Here is a 23,711-nt window from a genome sequence, read left to right on the forward strand (position 1 = left end):
CGGCGTCCCTCGAGCCGCAGGTGAGAACCGACCCATCGCTCCGGGCCGGGGGTTCCGCGTGTTGGGGCGGGGGGGGGGGCTGGGAGGTGGCACACGGGGACCCCGAACCCCGCGGGGAATCCGGGGGCTGCCCCGGCGCTGCGCGGAGCTCCGGCTTCAACCTTCCCCTTCCATCGTCGGGGCTCCCCGTGCCGCTCCCGGCCCGGAGGACGCTGCAGCCCCCGCGGGGTCTCGGCCGGCCCCGCTCTACTCCACGGCTGCTGCCGCCGCCCCCCCCCCCCCAACACCCCACCCCGCCACCCCCCGCCCGTGAACTTTCCCCGGCCCCGACGGCAGGGCTGGGTTTACAGCCCCGGGAAGGTGAAGGTGAAGCGGGGCTGAAGGTCGCTGGGAGCGCACCAGGTGAGGGCGGGGGGTTGGGCGGAGCCGAGACCCCCTCGGACCCCCCCCCCCAGCCCCAAGTTCAGCTCCCCGCGGCCCGGAAGGAGGGAGGAAGCGGAGGTTGAATTAATCCCGGCCCCAAGAATAGGGCCCAGGTGTCCCCGCTTCCTGTCGGAGCTGCCCTGGAGCCTCTGTGAGCCTCGAACACGGGGGGGGGGGGGGTACCCAGGGCAGCCCCCATCGTTCTGCCCCAGGCACCGCGCAGCCCCCGGCCATGGAAGCCACCACGTCTCTGCTGGATGCTGCGGCCGTCGGGGATCTGGTGATGCTGGACCCTCTGAGCGAGGAGTCCCTGCTCCGAACCCTGCAGGAGCGATTCAGCCGCGAGGAGATCTACGTGGGCAGCGGGATGCGGGGATGGGGGGGGAGCAGGGATGGGGGGGGGGCAGGGGGTGGGTACGGGGTCTGGGATGGGGAGCAAATATGGGATATGGGGTCAAGGATGGGGAGAAGGGTGGATACAGGGTCTGAGATGGGGAGAGGGATGGATATGGGGTTTGGAATGGGGAACAGAGGTGTATATGGGGTGTGGGATAGGGGGCAAAGATGCGGTATAGGGTCTGGGTTGAGGTGGAGGGATGGGGATGGGGTCTGGGATGGGGATGAGGGGTGAATGTGGGGTATGGGATGGGGATGAGGGATGGATACGGGGTCTGGGATGGGGATGAGGGATGGATGTGGGGTCTGGGATGGGGATGAGGGGAGGATGTGGGGTCTGGGATGGGGTGGGAGCACAGTGCTCTGTCCTGGCCCTGCACACACACCGCTGCTCACCCACAGACGTACATTGGGGAGGTGGTGATCTCAGTGAACCCCTACAAACCGCTGCCCATCTACACCCCCGAGAAGGTGGAGGAATATCGCAACTGCAACTTCTTTGCTGTGAAACCCCACATGTGAGCACGGAGATGCTCTTAACCCTCATTCCTACCAAGGCTCCTTATTTCTGTCCCCCCCTTCCAGCACCCAGAACCCCCCCCAGCCCCTTTCTGAGTCCCACTTACCCACAGCTACGCCATTGCTGATGATGCTTATTGCTCACTGCGGGATCGGGACCGGGACCAATGTATCCTCATCACTGGTGAAAGCGGAGCTGGCAAGACAGGTAGGGTGGGCTGGGGGCTGCAGGATGGGGGGGGGGGGTCTGCAGTCCCAGCACTGACACCCCCATTGCCTCATTGCAGAGGCCAGCAAGCTGGTGATGTCCTACGTGGCAGCTGTGAGCAGCAAAGGGGAGGAGGTGGACAAAGTGAAGGAGCAGCTGCTGCAATCCAACCCTGTGCTGGAGGGTGAGTGCCCCACATACACCCCAGGACTCATCACCCCCTTCCTCCCCCCCCGCCCCCCCTTCCCAAATTGCACCACCCTGTGCTGCATAACCCACATCTTCCTCCTCCTCCTTCACAGCCTTTGGCAATGCCAAGACCATCCGCAATGACAACTCCTCCCGATTCGTGAGTGAGAGGGGAGGGGGGTTGGTGTGGGATGGGGGGGTGGGATGGGGGGGGTGTGGGAGAGGGGTCCCCCCCCCCTTGTGCCCACTCACCCCATCCCCATCCCTCAGGGCAAATACATGGACGTGGAGTTCGACTTCAAGGGAGATCCCCTGGGAGGGGTCATCAGTAACTGTCAGTGCTGCTCCTACCCCCCCCCACAACAAGTCTCAGCCCCCCTCCCGTGTTGAATTACACTCATACACCCCCCCCCCCATCCCCCCTTTGCCCCCCCCCCAACCTTGGCAGATCTGCTGGAGAAATCCCGCATCGTTCGCCACGTGAAGGGAGAGAGGAACTTCCACATCTTCTACCAGCTGCTTGCAGGGGGCTCAGCGCAGCTGCTCCGTACGTCCCAGCATGGAGCTATTGGGGGGGTTGGGTGCCATATCTGGGGGCTGTGACTGATTCTCACCCCCCCCATTTTCCCCCCTACCCCAGAACAGCTGAAGCTGCGCCCAGACTGCAGCCATTACAGTTACCTGAACCATGAGAAGTCAGTGCTGCCCGGCATGGATGATGCAGCCAACTTCCGTGCCATGCAGGTACGGGGGCACAACCCCCCATCTCCCCCCCCCCCAAACACCCCATGGCTGCCCCCACCTCCCCCCTATCCCCCCCCCCCATAGGATGCAATGGCGATCATCGGCTTCACGCCCGCCGAGGTGACGGCGCTGCTGGAGGTGACGGCCGTGGTGCTCAAACTGGGCAACGTGAAGCTGAGCAGCTGCTTCCAGGCCAGCGGGATGGAGGCATCCAGCATTGCTGAGCCACGGGGTACGCTGGGGGGGGGAGGGGGGAAGGATGGGATGGGACCCCCCCTCTATGACCCCTGGCACAGCCCCAGCATTGCTTTGTCCCGCATAGAGCTGCAGGAGATCAGCCAGCTGATCGGGCTGGACCCCAACACTCTGGAGCAGGCGCTGTGCTCACGCACGGTGAAGGTGCGGGATGAGAGCGTGCTGACCGCACTCAGTGTCTCCCAGGTGAGCAGGGATCTCCCTTCCCCCCCATCCCCCTCTACACAGTGTGGGCTCACACCCCGGGACCCCCTATGAGCCCCCTCCCCTTTCCCCAGGGCTATTATGGCCGCGATGCTCTGGCCAAGAACATTTACAGCCGCCTGTTCGACTGGCTGGTGAACCGCATCAACACCAGCATCCAGGTGAGCCCCCAGGTGACCCCCCAGCCGTGTGCAGACCCCTCCCCCTTTAGTACGGCTGTGGCTCAGCCTCTCTGTGCCCCAGGTGAAGCCAGGCATGCAGAGGAAGGTGATGGGAGTCCTGGATATCTACGGCTTCGAGATCTTCCAGGTGAGGGGCAGCAGGAGGGGTGGGGGGTTGGGGGCTGCAGGGGGGGCTTTTGGACTCAGAGCTGCTATCTGGATGGCTTATAGGACAATGGCTTCGAGCAGTTCATCATCAACTACTGCAACGAGAAGCTGCAGCAGATCTTCATCCTGATGACTCTGAAGGAGGAACAGGAGGAATACGTCCGAGAGGTAAAGCTGACCCCAAAGGGATGATGAGGCTCCTCAGTGGGACGGGGAAGCGCCGCAGACGGGCCCCATAGCGCGTCCCTTCCTCACCGCCCCCCACCGGGAGAGCAACTCAATGGCAGGAAGGCGGGGAGGGATTCGGGATCCCGGACGTCCGCTTCCTGCCCCACACCGACAGGGGGTGCCCGTGGGGCAGGATTTGTGCGTGACGCCCCTCCCGCTCCCAGGGCATCCAATGGACCCCGGTGGAGTTTTTTGACAACAGCATCATCTGCGACCTCATCGAGAACGTGAGCTCCCGCCCCCACCGGGGGGTCTCCATGTCCTGAAGTGGCTCAATGGGGCCGATGCTCTTTTCAAGGGCATTTTGGGGTGGGCTGGGGGTGATGCTGTCCCCCCCCCCATGGCACAGAGCAAGGTTGGGATCCTGGCTATGCTGGATGAGGAATGCCTGCGGCCCGGCACCGCGAACGAGGACACCTTCATCACCAAACTGAACCAGATCTTCGCCTCCCACAAACGCTACGAGAGCAAAGAGACGCTGAACGCCAAACACGTCACCGACCTCAGCCTGCCGCTGCGCTGCTTCCGCATCCACCACTACGCTGGGAAGGTGCAGGGCACCCACAGCCCCATCCCTGGGGACAAGCAGGGCACCCAGCCCTCATCCCAGCCTTGCCATGGGGCTGGGCCAAACGCTGGTCATGCTCCCACCCCACTGACCCTGACCCAGCCCTCATCCCGGCCTTGCCATGGGGCTGGGCCATATGCTGACCCTGCTTCCATCCCCAGGTGACCTACAACGTGACGGGCTTCATTGAGAAGAACAACGACCTGCTGTTCCGTGACCTGTCCCAGGCCATGTGGGCAGCCCGGCACTCTCTATTGCGTTCCCTCTTCCCCGAGGGAGACCCCCAGAGACCCTCCCTCAAACTGCCCCCCACCACCGGCTCTCAGTTCAAAGCATCCATAGCGACGCTGATGAAGAACCTTTACTCCAAGAACCCCAACTACATCAGGTATGAGGGGGGACCACAGGTATGAGGGGGGACCACGTGTATGAGGCACACAGTGGGACCCCCCCATGCCCACCATTCCCTCCCCAGGTGCATCAAACCCAACGACACCAAGAAAGCGATGCTCTTCACTCCGGATCTGGTGCTGGCTCAGGTGCGTTACCTGGGGCTGATGGAGAATGTGAGGGTACGGCGCGCAGGCTACGCCTTCCGTCAGCTCTACCAGCCCTTCCTGAAGCGCTACAAGATGCTGAGCAAAAGGACCTGGCCCCATTGGGTGGGCAGTGACAGGTCAGGATATGGGGAGGGGGGGTGTCGGGTGGTGGCACATCCCGCGGCCCCATGGCTGTGGGGCGCAGGGTCTGAGCAGCCCCACGTGCTGCAGGGAGGGCACTGAGGTGCTGCTGGCAGAGCTGAAGTTCCCCCCCGAGGAGTTGGCTTATGGCCACACCAAAATCTTCATCCGATCGCCACGAACTGTGAGTGTGGGGCTGGGGATCCGGGCTGCAGGGAGGGTGGGGAGCGTGGGGTGAACCCGGCTCTGAGCATCCCCCAGTCCCTGCTCTGAGCCCTCCCATCCTCTTGGGGGTCCCCAAGTGGTAGCACAGCCCTCAGTGCTGCCCCATCCGCAGCTCTTTGACCTGGAGAAGCGGCGCCAGCTGCGCGTGGCCGAGTTGGTCACCCTCATCCAGAAGATGTTCCGCGGTTGGCGCTGCCGGAAGGATTATCAGCTGATGCGCAAGAGCCAAATCCTCATCTCTGCGTGGTTCCGTGGCCACGCCGTGAGTTGGGGGGGGGCTGGGTCCTGGATGTGCTGAGCCCTTCCCCATTCACCCCATGGGTTGGGGGGGTGTAGGGGGGTCCTTGGGTGTGACCCCCCCTTGCTCCCTCCGCAGCAAAGGAACAGGTACAAGCAGATGAAGCGCTCGGTGCTGCTGCTGCAGGCGTACGCACGGGGCTGGAAGGTGAGCACTGTGCACCATGGGGCGTGTGGGGCCACACTCTGGGGCAGTGATGCTGTGGGGTTGGGGGGCTGGGGGGGGGGGGGTCCTGCTCCCCCCCAGGACCGTCTCACCCCATCTCCTTCTATCTCTCCTCCTGCCTTTCTCCCTTTCTCTCCCTCCCGCTCGCTATGTGTGTTGGTGTTTCCCTCTCCTCCTTTGGGCTCTTTGGGTTGTTCTGGCTTTCCCTCTGCAGTCCCGTCGGCTCCTTCGGGAGCTGAAGGTTCAGCGCCGCCGTCATTTTGCCGCCAGCACCATTGCTGCGTACTGGAAAGGGTATCAGGTAACGGGGAGAGCCCCACTGCGGGGCCGTGCACCCCTGAGCTCCTCTGTCCTGCTGTCCTGCTGCATCCGGGGCTGTCTGTCTGTCCGCCCTGGCTCTGCCCACCCTGTCGGGGCAGGGCTGTATGGGGAGGATGTGGGGAGGAGGAGGAGGAGGGGGGGGGGGGGGACACGACACATCCAATGGGGATCACGGTGGGAGGGGGTCCCTCCTGCCATGGGGTCCCATTGACATCCCATCGTTGCCCCCAGACCCGCAGGATGTACCGCCGCTATTTCCGCTCTGATGCCCGCACGCGGCTGTCCAACTTCATCTACCGGCGGATGGTGAGCTCCAATGGGATCAATGCCTTCCTGCCCCCCCAGGGCTGTGCCCAGGGACCCCCCCCTTTACCATTTGTCTTTCCTCTCCCCCATCCCCAGGTGCAGAAATACCTCATAGGGCTGAAGAAGAACCTCCCCCCGATGGCGGTGCTGGATCGGACCTGGCCCCCCGCACCCTATAAGTTCCTGTCTGATGCCAACCAGGAGCTGAAGGGCATCTTCTACCGCTGGAAGGTGGGGGCTGGGGTTGGGGTCCCTTCATCCTCATGGCAACGGGGGGGTTTGCAGGCACTGCATCACCCTGTTCCCCCCCCCCCACACACACACACACCCCCATCTGTGCAGTGCAAGAAGTACCGGGAGCAGCTGACCCCGCAGCAGCGTGCCATGCTGCAGGCCAAGCTGTGTGCCAGCGAGCTGTTCAAGGACAAGAAGGCGCTGTATGCCCAGAGGTGCGGCCACAACACGGTTTGGGGCAGGGGGGGTGATGGAACATGGGGGTCTCAGCTGATCTCCCCCCCTTTAACCCGCAGCCTGAAACAGCCCTTCCGTGGTGAATATCTGGGCCTGACCCAGAACCGCAAGTACCAAAAGCTGCAGGCGGTGGCCAAAGATAAGTTGGTGATGGCCGAGGCGGTGCAGAAGGTGAACAGAGCCAATGGGAAGGTGAGTCCCATCCCCGAGGGGGCGGGTTGGAGGGGGGGGGGACAGGTTGGAGGGGGCGGGGGGTGCAGGGCTGCTCTCACCTCCCCCTCCCCCCCCCAACCCCCAGACGGTGCCGCGGCTGCTGCTGCTCACCACGGAGCACCTGGTGCTGGCCGACCCCAAAGCAGCACAGCCCAAAATGGTGCTGAGCCTCAGCGACATCTGCGGAGCCTCCGTCAGCCGCTTCTCGGACGGGCTGCTGGCGCTGCACCTCAAGGAGGTAACGGGGCCACGTGGAGTTCAGGGGGGGGTGAGAGGGCAGCGGGGCTGAGCCTAACCCCTAACCCCTACCCCTAACCCCTACCCCTAACCCTAACCCCTAACCCCAACCCCTAACCCTAACCCCTAACCCCAACCCCTAACCCCAACCCCTAACCCTAACCCTAACCCCTAACCCTAACCCCTAACCCTAACCCCTAACCCTAACCCTAACCCCTAACCCTAACCCTAACCCCTAACTCTAACCCTAACCCCTAACCCCAACCCCTAACCCTAACCCCTAACCCTAACCCCTAACCCTACCCCTAACCCTAACCCCTAACCCTAACCCCTCCCCTACATCCAAACACCCCCCCCTTCACCTCCGAACTGCCCCCCCGCCCCACAGACATCCACTGCTGGGGGTAAAGGCGACCTCCTGCTGGTGAGCCCCCACCTCATCGAGCTCGTGACCCGCCTGCATCAGACCCTGCTGGACGCCACCGCGCAGGCGCTGCCGCTCAGCATCGCCGACCAGTATGCGGGGAGGGGGGGCGTGGCCTGGGGGGTGGGAGGGCGTGGTCTAAATGGGCGTATCCGGAAGTGGGCGTGTCCGTTTAAAGGGGGCGTGGCCACAGCTCAGGGTGTGGCTGGACGGGCAGGGCGAAACCAGGCTGCTGATTGGGCAGCGTGAGGGTGTGGCAAAGAGGCGGGGACAAATTGGCGGCAGCTCATTGGGCAGCAGGAGGGGGCGTGGCCGGGCGTGCCCCCCCCCCTTCCCACCCTATTTTCCCCCTGCAGGTTCTCCACGCGGTTCCCGAAAGGCGACGTTGCCGTCACGGTGGTGGAATCAGCCAAAGGCCGCAGCGACGTCCCGGTCTGCAAGAAGAAAGGCAGCCACAAGATGGAGATCCTGGTGCACTGAGCCAAGGGGGGGGTGGATAGAAGGAGGGGGGGATCAGTGGGACGACCCCCCCCCCCCTCCACTGTCATCCCATTAAACGTGTTCTGCTGTACTTGGGGGCTGTCACAGGTGCCCCCCCCCCCCCTCCCCATTGCATAGCAGGGCTGGGATGTGGCACAGAGCTCAGCACAGTCCCCCACTCACATCCTCCCACCACTCACATCTCCCCCCCCCTCCGGTGCTTTCCCTGCCGCCTGATTGCAGGCAGCAGCTCTCGGTGATTGGAAAGGGCCCAAATTGCGGCCACTTTGCTCATGAAGTGAGCAAGCAGAGCCTGCAGCCGAGGAGCAATTTCTGCTTAGATGGCTCTGCCGTCCCCCATTCCTCCACCCCCCCCACCGCAGGACCCTCCCCCTGCAGCTCCCAGCTCAATGCAGAGCCCCACACCACCCAAAGGAACCCCCATGGCCACAGCTGCAGCTCCAGACCTGGGGGTCCCCACGCAGCCCCCATCTCCCCCCCCCTTTATTCTCCCCTGCACACATCAGGCTCTGGGATCGGGATCTCCCCCATCCCCACCCATCACCCTCATTCTCTATCAGAGCTGACAGCAGCTCCCAGGTGGGGCCGTGTCCATGCACGTGGGGGGGGCACGTGTGTGTGTGTGCAGGGACACCTCGGGCTCACCCCCCCCCCCTCCCTCCCTCCCTCCCTCCCTACGCCCTCACCCCCCTCCGGGGCTGCATCACCTCCCAGCACGGGGACCCACCGCCCATACATGGAGAGGGGCAGCGCCATAAACAAGCCCCGGGGCACCGTTGTGCTTCTCGGCTGCTTCGCGCCCCGCACCACACAAGTAGGTGTTATTAATTAATTAGGCCGGTTCTGGCCAGGCTCCGATTTAATTAACATCCCCGGCTTTGCAGATGCTGCCCTGCCCCGGGCGGCTCTGCCACGTGAGCAGCTGCACTCCTGCTGCCATCCCGTGGGCTCTGCAACTCACCCCGGTGTAAGGCTGCTGCTGGGCTCCCCCCACCTATAGACCCCCGGTCTGTGGGGCAGGGATGGGGGCCTTCAGAGGGGGCTGAGCCCAACTCTGGGCCTGGGGTCACACACAGGGGGATGGAGGGGACACGTTCAGAGTGCTCCGGGTGGGCTGTGCAGGGCTGGGATGGGGCAGGAGGCACCTTGTTTGTGCACGGGTGGGTGGGTGGGTGCATGCATCCCATTGGGGTGTGCATCCCATACACACACACATGAGCTCAGCTGAATCCCGCAGCACCACAGACACCCCCCCCCACAGCCCTCCTGCATAGCAGACGTGACCAGCAGGCAGCTCACACTGCACATACACACACACACACCACGAGGCCGTGGCACCACCAGACGTGCATCCCCCCCCCCCCCTAATGCACAAGGCTCAGTGGTGTCCGCGTGCCATCCCAACCCCACTGTGCCTGCGTGGGCCGCGTGCTGCGGAGCCTGGCGGTGTCACGGCGCCCTCGTGGGCGTGAAGTTATGGGGTGGGGGGTGCCACCCCCCGCAGCCCCCATTGGCAGCTCTCCTCTCGCCCACCACGCGGAGCCCCTTATTTAACCCTGCAGCAGCGGCGGGGTTTCATCTCCATCGGTGCAGCCACCAGCCAGGTCACAGCCGGCGCTGAGCAGCCTGCACTGCATCCCTGCACCGCATCCCTGCACCGCATCCCTGCACCGCATCCCTGCACCGCATCCCTGCACCCTTCAGCAGGTCCCTGCACCAGGTATTGTATCCCTGCACCCCCCCACCAGTTATCGTGAGGCCTCTGGAGCGGCTGATGCTTCTTCTCATCACCTACACGGGCTGGGGGGGGGATCAGGGATGGGGGCATGGAGGGCTGAAGGCTCTGCTGGGACGTGGGGAGGGCTGTGGGTGCATCAGTGTGTGTGCAGCTGTGCGTGTGTTGGTGATCGTGGGCTGTGAGTGTGCAGGGCGAACCCATTTGTGGTCTGTGCATGTCCGTGCTCGATCTCGTGCACATTTTCACACCCCTGCATGGCACAAACCGGGCACTGTCAGCTGCTGAGGGTCTCCCAGCTCAGAAGCAGAGCCACGTCCCCCCCCCCTGCATCCCCACTGCAGCACATCCCCATAGAGCATCCCTGGGAACACATCCCCCCTTAGCACACCCCCTATAACGAGTCCCCCATAACACATCCCCAATAACGTCCCCCATCAGACGTCCCCCCAGGCTTCCCCCGTGCCCTCCCCCGCCTCCTAGGGGGGATTCGCTCCCTAACGCCGCCCCCCGCCCAAGTTCTGATCCGGATCCGGTACCGACGCTGCCCCCAACCCCCCCCCGACCCGCAATCCTCCGTAGGACGATGCGGAGCCTCGCGCTGCTCGCCGTGCTCGCCCTGACGCTGCCGCTCTCCCTCTCCGCCCCGCCGGGCTCCGCGCCGCGCTCCCAGGTACGTCCGCACCGTCGGGGCTCGGGGGTGGCATCGCGCGGCTCCGCTCACCGCTCCGCTTCCCGCAGAGGGGTCCCGGCCCGGAGCCGCTGCCCTGGAGAGCGCGGGGCAGCCCGGGGGTCGCCGTCGCTACTCTTCTGCAGCTGCTGCGGGAGGAGGAGAACGGTGAGAGCGGGGCGGGGCGGCCGGGCGGCGTTTTGGGGGGGGGTGTCTCTCGCAATCCCCGTGCGCGCCCCGACGGCAGCGCTCAGCGCCCGCTTCTGTCTCCCGCAGGTCCCCCGGTGCCCGCGCCTCCTCAGAAGCGTAAGTGCCGCCCGCCCCGCACCGCGCCCGGCCCCGCAGCGGCACCGAGGCGGGGCCCCGAGGAGAGCACAGCGCGGAGGGGGCCGGGCCGGGCCGGGCGGGCGCTGACGTCGTTCTTTCCGCAGGGGATATGCACGACTTCTTCGTGGGGCTCATGGGGAAACGAGCGGCCGAACCCGAAAAGGCGGCGGCGGGGGGCGGCGGGGGCGCAACCGGGACGGGACACGCTGAGCGCGGCCCCTCCGCCCGCTGCTCCCCAGGACCCCCCCCGGACGGCCCTCGTGCTGCCGGCCCCCCCCGCCCCGCGTCGTGAGGAGCGGCCTGGACGGGGCGGACGGGACGCAACGGAACCGTCGCGAGGAGCCCCGGGAACGCGCGTGTCCGAACCGAGCTGTACGCGCACCGCCCGCAAACAGCACCGACAGCCCCGAACCGAGCCCGACTCCGTTGTGTCTGCGCCGGGGTGGGGGGGGGGGGGGGGGAGGTGAGGGGAGGAGCGCGCTGCTTATCGCGACCCTCCCCGTATCGCGACCCGGCCCGCCCCGCCTTCCCCCCCGCAGTTCCCCTCCGGGCCGCTGCGGCGCTGTGGCCCCGTCGGAGCGGGCGGGCGGCGGAAGGCGGCTCCGGTGGCGGCGGGCGCGGGCGCTCGGAGCGGCGGGCGGAGGGCGGAGGGCGGGGCGGTGCCTTTGTGTGAGCGAGCGGGGATGGTGCGGGGCGCCGGGCGGGTAAGGAGCGGCCGCTGCGGGACGGGACCGACGGCCGCGACCCCCCACGGGCCCCCCCCGGCCCCGACCCCGCGGGGATCGCTGCGGCGCGGCCGTTCGCACGTCCCGGGGCCGTCGGGGCGCGCTGGGAGCGACCCCCCCCCCCCTCTCTCCCCCCGCAGAGCCGCGGTTTGATGCGGGGGGGGCGACCCGTTCCTGAGCGCGGGATGCGGACCCCGCCGCCAGACCCGCGGGAGGAGGGGGGGGCGCGGACCGAGGGAAGGGGGTGGGGGGTTGGGGCCGCCCCCACGAGCATCCTTCGGCCCGCGCTCCCCCCCCCACCTCCCCCCTCCATCCAAACCGGCGGCCCCGGGCACGTTTCCTCGGAAGGAACCTGCACGGAGCGGCCTCGGCGCAACTTTCACTGCGGGACGGAGTTTGGGAGGGGGCTGCGTGGCTTCCATTGAGCCCCCCAAGGAGGGGGGGGCCGCGGGTGGGCTGGGGAGGCTGATAGGGAGCCGAGGGATGGGGGTGGGAAGTGGGGCTGGAAGCAGTGGGGCTGGGGGCGGGGGGGCTGCAGGCTGCGCCTCAGCACTGCGCTGTGCAGCCCCCCAGGCTGGGAGTCGGGGCTGCATCCTGCCCAGGCAGATGGAATGGGGGCTGCAGGGGGGGTGGGCACGGATGGGTCCTGATCCAGATCGAGGCACTCCTGGGGTGGCTGCAGAACCGACCTCGGCCCCAAGATGAGCAGCGAGGGCATCTGCAGGGCGGCACTGTGCCTCCTTGCTCTGCCCCGGCTCCATCTGAGAGCCGTGCCTGGGGCTGCCCCACGGGTGGAGCGTTGCAGCGATGTCTCCTCATCGAGGTTTTAACTTGTCTTCACGTTTCCCCCCCCCCAGAGCCCCTTGCCCTGCCACTCGCTGGATGCCGGGCAGCACCTGCTGCCCCCGCAGCTGATGAGGGCGTGAAGGAGCAGCTGAGCAGGAGAGGCCCCCCCAGCTGCTAAGATGGGCATGAGGATCAAACTGCACAGCACCAACCACCCCAACAACCTGCTGAAGGAGCTCAACAAGTGCCGCCTCTCCGAGACCATGTGCGACGTCACCATCCTGGTGGGCTCACGCTCCTTCGCCGCGCACAAAGCCGTGCTGGCCTGCGCTGCTGGATACTTCCAGAACCTCTTCCTGAACACGGGGCTGGATGCGGCACGTACCTACGTGGTGGACTTCATCACCCCGGCCAACTTCGAGAAGATCCTCAGCTTCGTGTACACCTCGGAGCTCTTCACCGACCTCATCAACGTGGGCGTTATCTACGAGGTGGCTGAACGGCTGGGCATGGAGGACCTGCTGCGTGCTTGTCACTCCACCTTCCCCGACCTGGAGAGCACGGCCATCCCCAAACAGCCCCCCCTGACCGCAGGGGACGCCCGGCCTGCTGCTCTGGGTGCTGCCTCGGAGCAAAGCCCGGCACTGGGGGATGCCCGGGGGAGCGTGGAGCACTTCAATGCGGAGCGTGGCTACGTGCTGCATGGGGACGGAGTGGGCAGCTACAAGGAGGAGGAGAGGAGCGACGGCGGCCAGGCTGTGCCCCTGCTGCAGCCCCCATTGCCCCCCAAGGATGCAGAGCCGGGGCCGTTTGGTCCCGGTGCTGTCACAGCGGCACAGCCCGGGTTGGGAGGTGGGAGCATCATGCAGAGCGCCGCGGGGTCCTGCCAGCAGTACAAGGTGCAGAGCAACGGTGACTACGGCAAAGGTGGGTTCTTCACGGCCGATTCATCCCTGGACATCTCCACGGGGAGCAACTCGTGTCCCAGCAACAGCGAGCACTGCAAGGAGCCGGGCTTCGTGCCGATGGATGAGCTGCAGCTGGAGGAGCTGGGAGAGGAAGAGCTGCACTTCGAGGACGCCAGCGAGGAGCTGGGGCCGTCGGAAGAGGTGATCGAGCTGAGCGATGACAGCGAGGAGGAGCTGGCCTTCGAGAGCGACGGGCGCGACAGCAGAGCCATGCCCTGCCAGGTCTGCAAGAAGGTGCTGGAGCCCAACATCCAGCTGATCCGACAGCACGCCCGCGACCACGTGGACCTCCTCACCGGGAACTGCAAGGTGTGCGAAACACACTTCCAGGACCGCAACTCCAGGGTGACCCACGTGCTGTCCCACATCGGCATCTTCCTCTTCTCCTGCGACATGTGTGAGACCAAGTTCTTCACGCAGTGGCAGCTCACGCTGCACCGCAGGGATGGGGTCTTTGATAACAACGTGGTTGTGCACCCCAGCGACCCCCTGCCCGGCAAGGTGGGCGCCTTCGCTGCGGGGTCCGGTGCAGATTTGGCTTGTGCTGCATGCGGGAAACCTTTGGCCAAAGATTTCCACACCGTCCGGAACCACCTGCTGGACCACGTCAACCTGAAGAGCCAAACGTGCGGCGTGTGCGACCAGCGGCACCTGAGCCTGTGCAGCCTGCTGTGGCATGCCTTGGCACACCTGGGCATCGCCGTCTTCTCCTGCTCCGTGTGCGCCAGCAGCTTCGTGGACCGGCAGCTGCTGGAGAAGCACCTGGCCATGCACCAGAGCGCCGAGGAGGCCTTGTTCCGCTGCCACTTCTGCGGGCAGAGCTTCAAGCTGGAGGCGGCGTATCGCTACCACGTCAGCCAGCACAAGTGCAGCAGCGGCGTGGATGCGCGGCCCGGCTTTGGCGAGCGGCTGCAGCCGCAGAGCTTGCAAAAGAGGAAACTGCCCGAGGAGTTCTTGAGCGAGGAGCTGGCGCTGCAGAACCAGCCGGGCAACAGCAAATACAGCTGCAAGGTGTGCGGGAAGCGCTTCGCTCACACCAGTGAGTTCAACTACCACCGGCGCATCCACACCGGGGAGAAGCCGTACCAGTGCAAAGTGTGCCACAAGTTCTTCCGCGGCCGTTCCACCATCAAGTGCCACCTGAGGACGCACTCGGGGGCCCTGATGTACCGCTGCACCGTCTGCGGCCACTACAGCTCCACGCTCAACCTGATGAGCAAGCACATCGGGGTGCACAAGGGCAGCCTGCCCCCCGACTTCACCATCGAGCAGACTTTCATGTACATTATCCATTCCAAAGATGCGGAGAAGAACGCGGACAGCTGATGGGGTGAGGCAGGGCAGGGCCGGGAGGAGCTGTGGAAAAGCGTCGTTGGTTTTTATTTAACGGTCAGGCGTCGTGGATGGATTCCTCCTTTTTTTCTTTTTTCCTTTCTTTCTTTATTTTTTGGCCTTGCTGGGGCCGATTTAGACTGTGCGAACCAACAGCGCGTGAGCTGCGTCACTGATCCCGAGAAGTCTGTCGTGTTTACTTACCTCTGATCCCGTTAGAGGCCACCGAGTTTTTGTGTTCTTAGCATTTCTCACTAGGTTTTGAATCTAGGTTTTGTTCTGAAATCTCTTTGCCCACCGACTGGACCGACCCACAAACCGATGCTGCTACGACTTTCTGACCTCAGCAGAGAGGGGCAGAGCTGGAGCGGGACGGTGCCGGGCTGGAAGGAGAAGGGAAGCAGAAAGGAAGGAAGGAAGGACCGATGGTTCCAGGCACGGCGTGGCTTTGGGTGCAGCTCGGGGGTCGGTGTTGACACCGAGACCTCCCCATTCCTACATTATCCCACTGTGGGGCAGGGATGGAGAGGAAGAACCATCCCGGACACCGCAGCGCGAATCGGGGCCGCCCTCTGGTCTAACTCTGTACTACCTCACAAACAGGAAGCTCCTTTGAGCCGCCGTGGATCGTTGAGCTTCTGCTATGGAACGGATCGAGCTGCCCGGTGCCGTGAGCTGGGAATGTGGGGGTGCTCCCCCCCGCTCCGCTGTGGCCTTGGGCAAGTCACTTCACCTCTTTGCCTCAGTTTCCTCATCTGTAAAATGAGGGTGGTGACCCTCGTGGTGCCGACCTACCTCCCTGGAGCGCGCTGAATTGTACCGGCTCACGCTGCACCATTACCGGAGCACGGCGGGGATGCGTCCCCGTCCTCCCCCCATCCCACCACTCCATTGTTTTGCTCCCGTTGTGGCCGTCCTGCTGACAGTAGATCCCCCCCCCCCCAATTCAGTCCCATCCCGGTGCTGTGGAAGGAGCCGGTGGTGATGCACGTGGTGCTGCTCCCTGCAGGACAACCCCCTGCTGGGATGGATTTGGGGGGGGACCACCTCATCCCCAAGGCCTCGAGGGCCCCCCCCCTCAGAGCCGCTGGCAACCCACATCCGGCCAAGCTGTGAAGCAAAAGCCTTTTGTGCACATAAACCAAAAAGAGAAGTTTTACACTGAAACGTTATGGGGCAGAGCAACACCCCTCCCCCCCCTCCCCCACTGTGCATGGGGACAGAGCCCTCCCTGCTGGCTGCTTTGGGGCAGGGGGGAGCATTCAACCCCCCCAATGTCTCTGTGTCAGATCCTTCCCTGCTAATTACTCCATGTGGAAAAGCAATGTGAGTGAGCTCTGCTCTGCTCTGCTCACCCCACAGCACTGGTTCTGGGGGGGGGGGGGGAGAGTAGCCCCACATCACCCTTCCCCCCCCCCCCCGAAGGATCCCCATCAAGGAATGAAGCAGGAAGAAGAGCGGAACGCGTTGCTGTCTAACCTCCTCGTTAAGTTAATCGTAGGTACTGACCTCCTGATATTTAAGTGTTTACTATCTATTTGCTGTAAAGTTTTGTATATTTTGTAAACTTCCCTCCCCCCCGCCCCCCATGGCCCCCCACCTCCCTCCCCCCCCCAGATCGTAGATGTCTAAAATCGTTGTACATCGGGTTCTTTTATACTCCATTGTTCAGCACAAAGTGTGGTTTTTTATTTAGAATAATAAAAATGGAAAACATTGAGCTCTCATGCTGCATTCCTTTATTAAACAGAGATTCTTTAGGAGATGGGAGCAGGGGGTTGGGGTGGGGGGGGCAGCTCTGCACAGGGGGTGGCTCTGGAGAGGGGAGGGGGGTGGGCACAGGTGTGTTAGATATCCCAAAAATGGGTTGAATCAGTAAAATATAGCGACGTGTTTTGTGTGTGGACTTGGAACGCGGCGCTGCGTGGCTTTGTCTCGTGCCTGCTGGCTTTGCTGTTGTGTGCTCAGCTTCAGTCCTGCAATGAAAATGAGTTGGGGGGCTGCTCCAGCCCTGGTGTGCAATGGGAGAGCAGTGGGGGCTGTGTGCTGGGGGTGGGGGGCTTCTCCTGCTGCTCCGTGCCAGGGGTTCAGTGCAGACCCAGTGCATAGGAACCCTCCAGCACATCCTGCCCTGTGCTCCAACGGGGCGGTGAGCATCCTGTCCCCGGATCCGGTCCGATTTGCTTATGCTTCACTTTCTTGGGCAGCTCAAGGCCTTCAGATGGATGAATTCCCTTCGGTGGCACTTTCACCTTCCCCTGCCCAGGGCCCAACCCACACACAGTGCGTGGCTGAGCAGAAGCGAGGCCAGGAAGGACTTTGGATGCTCTGACCCCATGCTGCTGAATACAGATGGGACCCCCTGCTCTCACCCCAGTGATGTCTGAAGGGTGAAGGCCGCCAGCTCTGGGTCTGAGACGTCGCGCTGTAAAGCTGTGCTGAGTGGTTCCTCCCTGCTGCAGTTCAACACTGTGCTGTGTCAGCACCCCACACCGCAGCGCCTTCGTTTGAGCGATGCTGGGCTCTGTGCTGGGCTCTGTGCTGGGTGCTGTGTTAAAGCAATGGGTTTTGTCCCCATCCTGCTCGAATGGCATCGGAGCAGGAGGGCAATGTTCATCCCACAATGGGGTTCAGGCATGAGCTGAGGGCTGCAGAGCGCGTGGGGCTGCGTGGGATCGGGGCGCACCGAGCAACGTATCCATTGCTACGAGTGTTTGTCTAGGAAAGCAGAACATCTCTCTTTCTCTTCTTCTTACTTGGGCTAAATAGGTCTGATAGCGCTCAGAGGTGACACATCCACGACTCCTGATGGGCACGTTGCCCTCACTTTCAGAGCGTGGTGGGCAGCAGACCAGAAAGCAAAGCGCCCACTGGACAGCGTGCCCATGGGGAGCTGCCCGGCCCCTGGCCCACCTCGGGTGGGCACCCCGCTCCCTTTTAGCTGGGTGCACCACCATCCTTTGTGATGACAACGGAGTGCTGGGTGGAGGAGGAGGAGCCCTCTGCGCCCTTCTGCCCGGCTGCATCCTTGGGGATGTACCTGACCACGGCCGAGATGAGTTTGCTGCGGAAGCTCTTGCTGAGGAAGTTGTAGAGGATGGGGTTGAGGACGCAATGCAGCAGCGTGAGGCAGTCGATGATGTCGTAGAAGAAGTAGAGGAAGTGGGCAAAGGAGCAATGCAGGACGATGTGGGTGCCGTCCAGGGTGAGCAGCGTCAGCAGGACGTGGAAGGGCAGCCAGCTGAGCAGGAACGCCGCGATGTAGGCATAGATGAGCAGGCAGTGCCTCCCCCCCTCCGGCTTGGAGCGCCGGACGAGCCGCGCCGTCAGCACGTTGAACACTGCGATGATGGGGAACGGGATGAGGAACCCCACGGCAGTGGTGGCCAAGCTGACCGCCAGCGCCCACTCATCGTAGGTCTCAAAGGGGGCCATGAAGATGCAGATGGGATCCCCGGTGTTCACCAGCTGCATGTGGGACACCTCCACCAAGGGGATGGCTGCTGCCAGGACCCAGACGCAGGCGCAGATGATGCGGCGCGCGCGGTGCTGGTGCCGGTGCCAGAAGGGAGAGGAGCCGCGCAGGGAGACGTAGCGGTCCACGCTGAGGCAGGTGAGGAGGAAGATGCTGGCATACATGTTGGCAAAGTAGAAGTAATGCGTGAAGCGGCAGAGGAAGCTGCCCCAGAGCCAGGTATAGTCCAGCATCACCTCCAGCATCCAGACTGGCAGCGAGAGCAGCACGCCGAGGTCGGCGATGGCCATGTGCAGCACGTAGAGGTTCACCAGGCTCCGGCTGCTACGAGTCTGCCAGTTCACCCAGACCACCAGCAGGTTTTCCACCAGCCCCACCACGAAGATGGCGAGGTAGAGCACGAAAACGGCCACGCGTTTGGCGTTCTCATCCAGGCTGAACTCGCAGGCGGTGTAGGTGTAGTTGAGGAGGTGGAACAGCTCCGACAGGTTGTGGTACTCGCCGAACTCGCTGGGGGCGGCCGGCGTCTCGCTGGGGGCTGCCGTCGGCTCGGCCATGCTGGGAGCTGCGGGGAAAGGGAAAGCGATGAACCGCGGAGCGCTCGGCGGTGCTGGGAGCCCCCCCCGAGTGATAAACCTCGAAGACCCCCACAGGGTCACACCTCTCTGCTGCTTTCTGCCCACCCCAATGGTGGCCAATTGCAGCACCGGGGTGTGGGACGCGGATCCAGACGTGGCTGTCAAACTGCTCGCCGGGTTCTGCTTTACATCCCTCCGCCTTTTTGCCCTCAGGGACGTTACTGAGACCCCCCAGACCCCTCCAGAAACGGCAGTTCTTATTTATAAAGGGAGGGGCTGCCGAGCTCAGCCTTCATTTGGCCACTGGAAAAGATCAAGATGAAATCAAGCAGAAAATCTGAGCAGCACGGCTGGGAAACAGTTGAAAACCAGCTGGTTTCTGCTGGCACAGCTCAGCTCTCTGAGCTTCTGAGGCTCATTTGAACCCTACGGGATTTTATTCCAGCGTCCCAATTCCCACATCGCTCCTTTAAAAGGTCCCTCAGCGGATCCCAGCGCGGATCCCAGCACCGCCCCAGCCCTGAACGCACGGAGGACCCGACGGTACGGCCGCACTGCACAGCACCGCACAGCACCGCACAGCACCGCACGGCACCGCACAGCATCGCAGCCCCCCGCAGCGGTTCCCGAAGCCCCGGGGCTGCGCTGCGCTCTCCTCCCGCAGTGGCGGTGGGATTTCAGGGTGCGGGGACGCGGCTCACCGGGGGGTGCGCGGAGCGATCCTCGCGGCGCGGCTGCGGGAGCTGCTCTGGGCGTGCGGGGCTGCACTCCAGGCTCCCACCCCGCAGGAAATGAGTGCGGCAGCCCCGTATCCTGAGGCGGCCCTGGGACGCGGTGTGTGCCCGAGGGCGGTGCGTTGGGGAGGGGGGTGTATGTGTGTGGGGGGGACACAAGGACAGGTGCTGCTCTCAGTGCTTGGGGGGGTCCGCAACGCATCCATCTCCGCCCCATGAGGTATGTGGGGGGCACGGAGCCATGGGCGGAGCGTGGCCGGGTGCGGGTGAGGGGAATGGATCCCCGGAGCTGTGAGGCCGTGGGATGGGGTGGTCCCTGCGGCGATGAGCGGAGACCCTCGGGTTCTTTGCTGGGGAAAGATGACAAAAGCAGCACAGTGCGGTGCTGCGCGGCTCAGCACGGCACGGCACAGCCCAGCACGGCACGGCACAGCCCAGCATGGCACGGCACAGCCCAGCATGGCACGGCACGGCACAGCATGGCACGGCACGGCACAGCATGGCACGGCACGACACAGCACGGCACGGCTCAGAGCAGCACAGCGTGGCACAAGACAGCCTTGGCACGGTGCAGCACGGCACGGCAGCTTGGCGCAGCACAGCACCGAGGGGTCGGGCCATTGCAGCCCCCTCGGGTGCCGTCTCTGCCGTCGGAATGCAGCACACATCCATCCCTACGGCAGCTCCTCTGCCCGGCAGTAATTAATCAGCGGACAACTGATCAGCGGGGGAAGGGAGGGGGGTTCAGCCTTGCCCCGCGTTGGGGGCTGATAGGCAGAACGTTTTTGCCTCGGGCTGCAAGTCCTGCAGAACAATTGCAGGAAATCTCCTTTACAAGTGCAGACAAGACATCGTGACCAACAATCGCTCGGAAGGAAGGCACGGAGGGAACAGGGAAGCGCGTGCACTGATAAGTGGGCGCTCTCTCAACAACGGGAGGGCGGCCAAAGAGCAAACAGGTACCGAGCCACGGGATTCGCTGTTTGCAAACAGGAACCGGCCGCTGCTTTGCCCCACGCCGGGGATGCCATGAGTTGGTATCGCCATCCTGAAAGAGGTTCGTGGGGTCCGGCTGGATGCGCTGCGTGCTGGGAAGCTCCTGGCGTTGGCGTTTTTCTTCCAGGCTGCTCGGGAAAGGAGCAGCTCGGAGCTCCGGTGGTTGTGGCAGAACAGAAGGGCTGAGCGCTGCGGGTGACCCCACCTGGCACCTGGGGGGCGAGGGGGGCAGCTCCGTTCCTCCGAGCTCCGCTCCATCAGCACCGAACTGGGATGCTCAGAGTGCACCGCACCGACCGCATCGCTCAGCGTGCTGAGACGTCCCCCCCCCCCTTCCCCCTCCCCCAGGGCCCCATTTGTTTGGAGATTGATGGGATAAGGGGCCCCTTCCTCTCCGGAAGGGCCGTGCTCAGAGGCCTCGGGTTGGGGTGGAGGGGCCCCAGGGAGCTCAGTGTGAGGGGGGGGGTCGGAGAGTCAAAACCCCATGGGAACTTCTACCCCAAGGAGCTGAATCTGCAGCCACCATTCCCTCGTGTTGAGCTGCTGGCAGCGCTGCTCCGAGTCCAGGCGCCCCCCCCACGCAGCCCCCTCCACCCCCGCCCTCTGCAGCCCCCCCAGGGACACGATGCTGTTGTGCCTGTTGCTGGGACTCTGCAGCCACCAAACCCGCAGGAAGGCTCCGCTTCTCACGAGGGCTCCTCGCCCCCCCACACCCCGCATCGCCCCGGACCCCCACGAGCTCAGCCCCCGCACGCATTAAAGGGAGAAGGGACGCGGGTGGGCGACGCGGGGCTGTGCCGATCGCTGCTCAGTCCTGCAGGCAATTGCGCAGCCTCGGGGGCCCATCTCCAGAATCGTCACGGCTAATTATCCCTTAATTAGAGGTATGAAAGGATGCGTGAGTCACCGCCCACACATCTGATGTGCCGAAGCAGAGCAGCGCCCATCGGTGCCAGCGGACCCCGAGGGAGCAGAACGGGGGCAAATGGAGCCGTGAAAGGGGGGATACTGGGAGGGGGGGACGGGGGGCTTTTCCTCTCTCGTGCTGAAGGTGCCGTGGGGGATGGAGCTGATTGCAGCCCCCTACAGCTGCGGGAGGTGGGAGCTGGATAGAAAAGCACCCAACGAGCGAGGATGGCAAAGGCGGGGGGGGGGGGGGGGAACGGTGAGCTCAGATGGCACAACGGCAGCTGCTGCAGAAGGGAACGACGCGTTTAATGAGGTCCTGCACCCGCAGGAGCCCCGCGGGCAGCACGGAACGGGCACGGGGATGCGCTCAGAAAGCGGCGGGTGCCCCGTAGAACGGTTTTGGCATCACGAAGGAGATGAAAGCATCGCAGAGCCACGTCGGGCAGTAGCTGAGAGGCAGCAGGAAGAGGAGAGCGTCCCACCCGGCGGCGTAACGGCTGCGGGGACTGCGGGACAGCAGAGCGTGCTGCATGCGGGTGGTGACACGGGACAAGCGGGGGCTGCTCAGGCGGTGCAGGAGGGCGCTGCGGTTGGCGTCTGTAGGGCGGAGAAAGGGGGGTCAGTGGGGCGGAGCGGTCCGTGGGGTGGCTGCAGCGCTGTGTGAGGGGTGGGGGGGGGATGTACTGACAGGTCTCCAGGTAGCCGCGGCCGTAGGATGCCCGGATCTCTACCGGGAGCTGTGACCAGAGGCGCTCAAGTTCCTTTGCTGCCGCTTTGGGGTCGGTCATCCCCGTTCGGAATCCGCCGGGTTCAATGATGGAGACTTTCACCCCAAAGGGTCGCATCTCACGCCTGAATGGGGATGGAGACATCGCTGTCACTGCCCTGGGATGGGAGCCAGAACTGCCACCCCGGAGATGGAGCTTCTCCAACCCTTTCCATCTTTGCACAACCCGCCCAAATCCCAGCCCACACGGACACCTTTCACAACCCCGCAGCGCTCAGTTCCCTCCTATTGGGACAGGAGTTGCCGGGGGTGGGGGGGGGGGATGGCGAAAGTAGGTTAGAGGCAAACCAGCTCTGCTCTGCTGCTGCCAGACCCCGAGAGGGACACGGCCGGGCTGTACCTGAGGCTGTCGGAAAAGGCCTCCACGCCGAACTTGGAGGGGCAGTACCCGCCCCCGAAGATGGACAGCCGGCCCACCACGCTGGCCACGTTGACCACGCGGCCCCGCGCCTTCTTCACCAGCGGCAGGAGGCTGAGCGTCACCTCGATCAGCCCCACCAGGTTGACGTTCAACACCGCCACGAAGTCTTCCTTCCTCAGCCACTCGTTGGGGGCGGCGGGGACGGCGATGCCGGCGTTGTTCACCAGCCCCCACAGCCCTGCGATAGGGCCGGGATGAGCCGGGACCCCCTCCGGGACCCCCCTCCCCTCCCGGACCCCCTCCTACCTCTCTCCCCCACGCGCTCCTGCACCCACGCGGCGGCGGCGGCGATGCTGTGGCTGGACGTGACGTCCAGCAGGACGGTCTGCAGGCGCGACGAGGCGGCCGCCCGCAGCCTCGCGGCCCCCGACTCGGTCAGGCAGCCCGCCAGCACCCGCAGCCCCCTCGCGTCCAGCTGCCGTGCCAGCAGGCTGCCAAAGCCCGAATCGCAGCCCGTGATCAGCACGAACTTCTCATCCAAGCCAGGCACCGTCTGCTGCCCGAGGTGCCAACGCCGCAGCAGCCAGAGCCCCAGCAGCGCCAGCAGCCACAGCCACATCGTGGGGCTGCAAGGACCTGCGGCAGGGTCGGGGTCATCCTGGGTCCTGGCTGTGCCCCTGCAGCTCTCACACGCTATTCTGGGGGGCTGTTCCCTGCATTTGGGGTCTTTGGTTCTCAGATTTGAGTCCTCGCGCTTCCCATCAGCTACCACCCCATCGGAGCCCATCGCAACCGGTGCTCGGGGTGGGCGCTTGTTTGTGGCTCTCGGCCCCACCTGCCCCCCTCTCTCTATCCCCGCCCTCCCACCGCTCACAGCACTCGGTTTCCATTCCTTTAACACGCCGCAGAGGTTTCCCTTCATCGTGAGGAGGCAGCACTGAGGACACAGTTCAGTGCCCAGAACGCAGCACTGCAATGGGGTGACTTCAGAGCAGCTCCCACCGCCCCACAAAGCTCCCACCCCACCGGGACACCCCCATCCCAGCCTCGCCTGACCCCATCCTGCACATCTCCCTGCTCCATACCTGGCCCTGAGGAGCTGCACCTGCAAACAGCAAAGCACAAACCCCGGGGTTACCTGGGCAGGTCTGCACCTCTCCACGAGTCCTTGCACGGCCCACGGCCCCACGTATAAATAGAGCTCAGAGCCGAGGAGCAGAGCCACGCAGCGCAGGGCAGCAGCGGGGGCAGCGGTGCCCAAATAGCTGCAGGCAGAGCTGCAGGGCGGGCAGGATTGCAGCAGAGCTGAAATAAACTTCAAGTTCCTTAATCCTCGCTGCCTCGTGTTGCACGGAGCCGTGCCGGGAGTGCTGCTGCAGCTCTGCAACAGCTGCACGTGCTGATGGAGCACGACCCGAGGCTGT

The 23,711-nt window shown here is 64.4% G+C and overlaps 5 protein-coding genes across 10 annotated transcripts; 3 read left to right on the forward strand and 2 right to left on the reverse strand.

The window, feature by feature from the left end:
• The first annotated feature begins 655 nt into the window (after nucleotides 1-655).
• Nucleotides 656-7,896, forward strand: MYO1A (myosin IA). Of its 2 annotated transcripts, XM_072357962.1 has the most exons (28): nucleotides 656-778; nucleotides 1,222-1,337; nucleotides 1,452-1,546; nucleotides 1,626-1,730; nucleotides 1,849-1,895; nucleotides 2,006-2,069; nucleotides 2,184-2,282; nucleotides 2,376-2,479; nucleotides 2,564-2,711; nucleotides 2,802-2,920; nucleotides 3,013-3,099; nucleotides 3,182-3,247; nucleotides 3,331-3,435; nucleotides 3,660-3,722; nucleotides 3,845-4,045; nucleotides 4,225-4,451; nucleotides 4,539-4,739; nucleotides 4,834-4,927; nucleotides 5,081-5,230; nucleotides 5,345-5,413; nucleotides 5,646-5,732; nucleotides 5,984-6,058; nucleotides 6,155-6,289; nucleotides 6,401-6,507; nucleotides 6,589-6,721; nucleotides 6,828-6,980; nucleotides 7,368-7,495; nucleotides 7,760-7,896. In XM_072357962.1, the coding sequence occupies exons 1-28, from the start codon at nucleotides 656-658 to the stop codon at nucleotides 7,881-7,883; spliced, it is 3,225 nt and encodes a 1,074-aa protein (XP_072214063.1). In that variant the 3' UTR covers nucleotides 7,884-7,896. The 2 variants fall into 2 exon arrangements, with proteins under 2 accessions (XP_072214063.1, XP_072214064.1); XM_072357963.1 differs by lacking the exon at nucleotides 5,646-5,732.
• A 1,483-nt stretch (nucleotides 7,897-9,379) lies between these two features.
• On the forward strand, nucleotides 9,380-11,063 carry TAC3 (tachykinin precursor 3). Of its 2 annotated transcripts, XM_072358129.1 has the most exons (5): nucleotides 9,380-9,624; nucleotides 10,222-10,312; nucleotides 10,381-10,477; nucleotides 10,586-10,615; nucleotides 10,741-11,063. In XM_072358129.1, exons 2-5 carry the CDS (start codon nucleotides 10,226-10,228, stop codon nucleotides 10,926-10,928), a joined length of 402 nt encoding a protein of 133 aa, XP_072214230.1. In that variant the 5' UTR covers nucleotides 9,380-9,624; nucleotides 10,222-10,225; the 3' UTR covers nucleotides 10,929-11,063. The 2 variants fall into 2 exon arrangements, with proteins under 2 accessions (XP_072214230.1, XP_072214231.1); XM_072358130.1 differs by lacking the exon at nucleotides 10,586-10,615.
• Nucleotides 11,064-11,233: 170 nt separating this feature from the next.
• On the forward strand, nucleotides 11,234-16,002 carry ZBTB39 (zinc finger and BTB domain containing 39). 2 transcript variants are annotated; one of them, XM_072357982.1, is made up of 2 exons: nucleotides 11,234-11,340; nucleotides 12,219-16,002. In XM_072357982.1, exon 2 carries the CDS (start codon nucleotides 12,327-12,329, stop codon nucleotides 14,439-14,441), a length of 2,115 nt encoding a protein of 704 aa, XP_072214083.1. In that variant the 5' UTR covers nucleotides 11,234-11,340; nucleotides 12,219-12,326; the 3' UTR covers nucleotides 14,442-16,002. The 2 variants fall into 2 exon arrangements, with proteins under 2 accessions (XP_072214083.1, XP_072214084.1); XM_072357983.1 differs by having other exon boundaries at nucleotides 11,247-11,305; nucleotides 12,219-15,837.
• A 259-nt stretch (nucleotides 16,003-16,261) lies between these two features.
• Nucleotides 16,262-20,813, reverse strand: GPR182 (G protein-coupled receptor 182). Of its 2 annotated transcripts, none has more exons than XM_072358026.1 (2): nucleotides 20,198-20,813; nucleotides 16,262-18,487 (listed from the first exon to the last, which is right to left on the reverse strand). In XM_072358026.1, the coding sequence occupies exon 2, from the start codon at nucleotides 18,477-18,479 to the stop codon at nucleotides 17,385-17,387; it is 1,095 nt and encodes a 364-aa protein (XP_072214127.1). In that variant the 5' UTR covers nucleotides 18,480-18,487; nucleotides 20,198-20,813; the 3' UTR covers nucleotides 16,262-17,384. The 2 variants fall into 2 exon arrangements, with proteins under 2 accessions (XP_072214127.1, XP_072214126.1); XM_072358025.1 differs by lacking the exon at nucleotides 20,198-20,813 and adding an exon at nucleotides 19,202-19,259.
• A 52-nt stretch (nucleotides 20,814-20,865) lies between these two features.
• LOC140263194 (retinol dehydrogenase 7-like) lies at nucleotides 20,866-23,581 on the reverse strand. 2 transcript variants are annotated; one of them, XM_072357961.1, is made up of 4 exons: nucleotides 22,594-23,581; nucleotides 22,267-22,525; nucleotides 21,828-21,991; nucleotides 20,866-21,736 (listed from the first exon to the last, which is right to left on the reverse strand). In XM_072357961.1, exons 1-4 carry the CDS (start codon nucleotides 23,207-23,209, stop codon nucleotides 21,507-21,509), a joined length of 1,269 nt encoding a protein of 422 aa, XP_072214062.1. In that variant the 5' UTR covers nucleotides 23,210-23,581; the 3' UTR covers nucleotides 20,866-21,506. The 2 variants fall into 2 exon arrangements, with proteins under 2 accessions (XP_072214062.1, XP_072214061.1); XM_072357960.1 differs by having other exon boundaries at nucleotides 20,866-21,991.
• Nucleotides 23,582-23,711: the final 130 nt, after the last annotated feature.

Source organism: Excalfactoria chinensis, chromosome 28, assembly GCF_039878825.1.
Source record: "Excalfactoria chinensis isolate bCotChi1 chromosome 28, bCotChi1.hap2, whole genome shotgun sequence".
NCBI lineage: Eukaryota > Metazoa > Chordata > Aves > Galliformes > Phasianidae > Excalfactoria > Excalfactoria chinensis.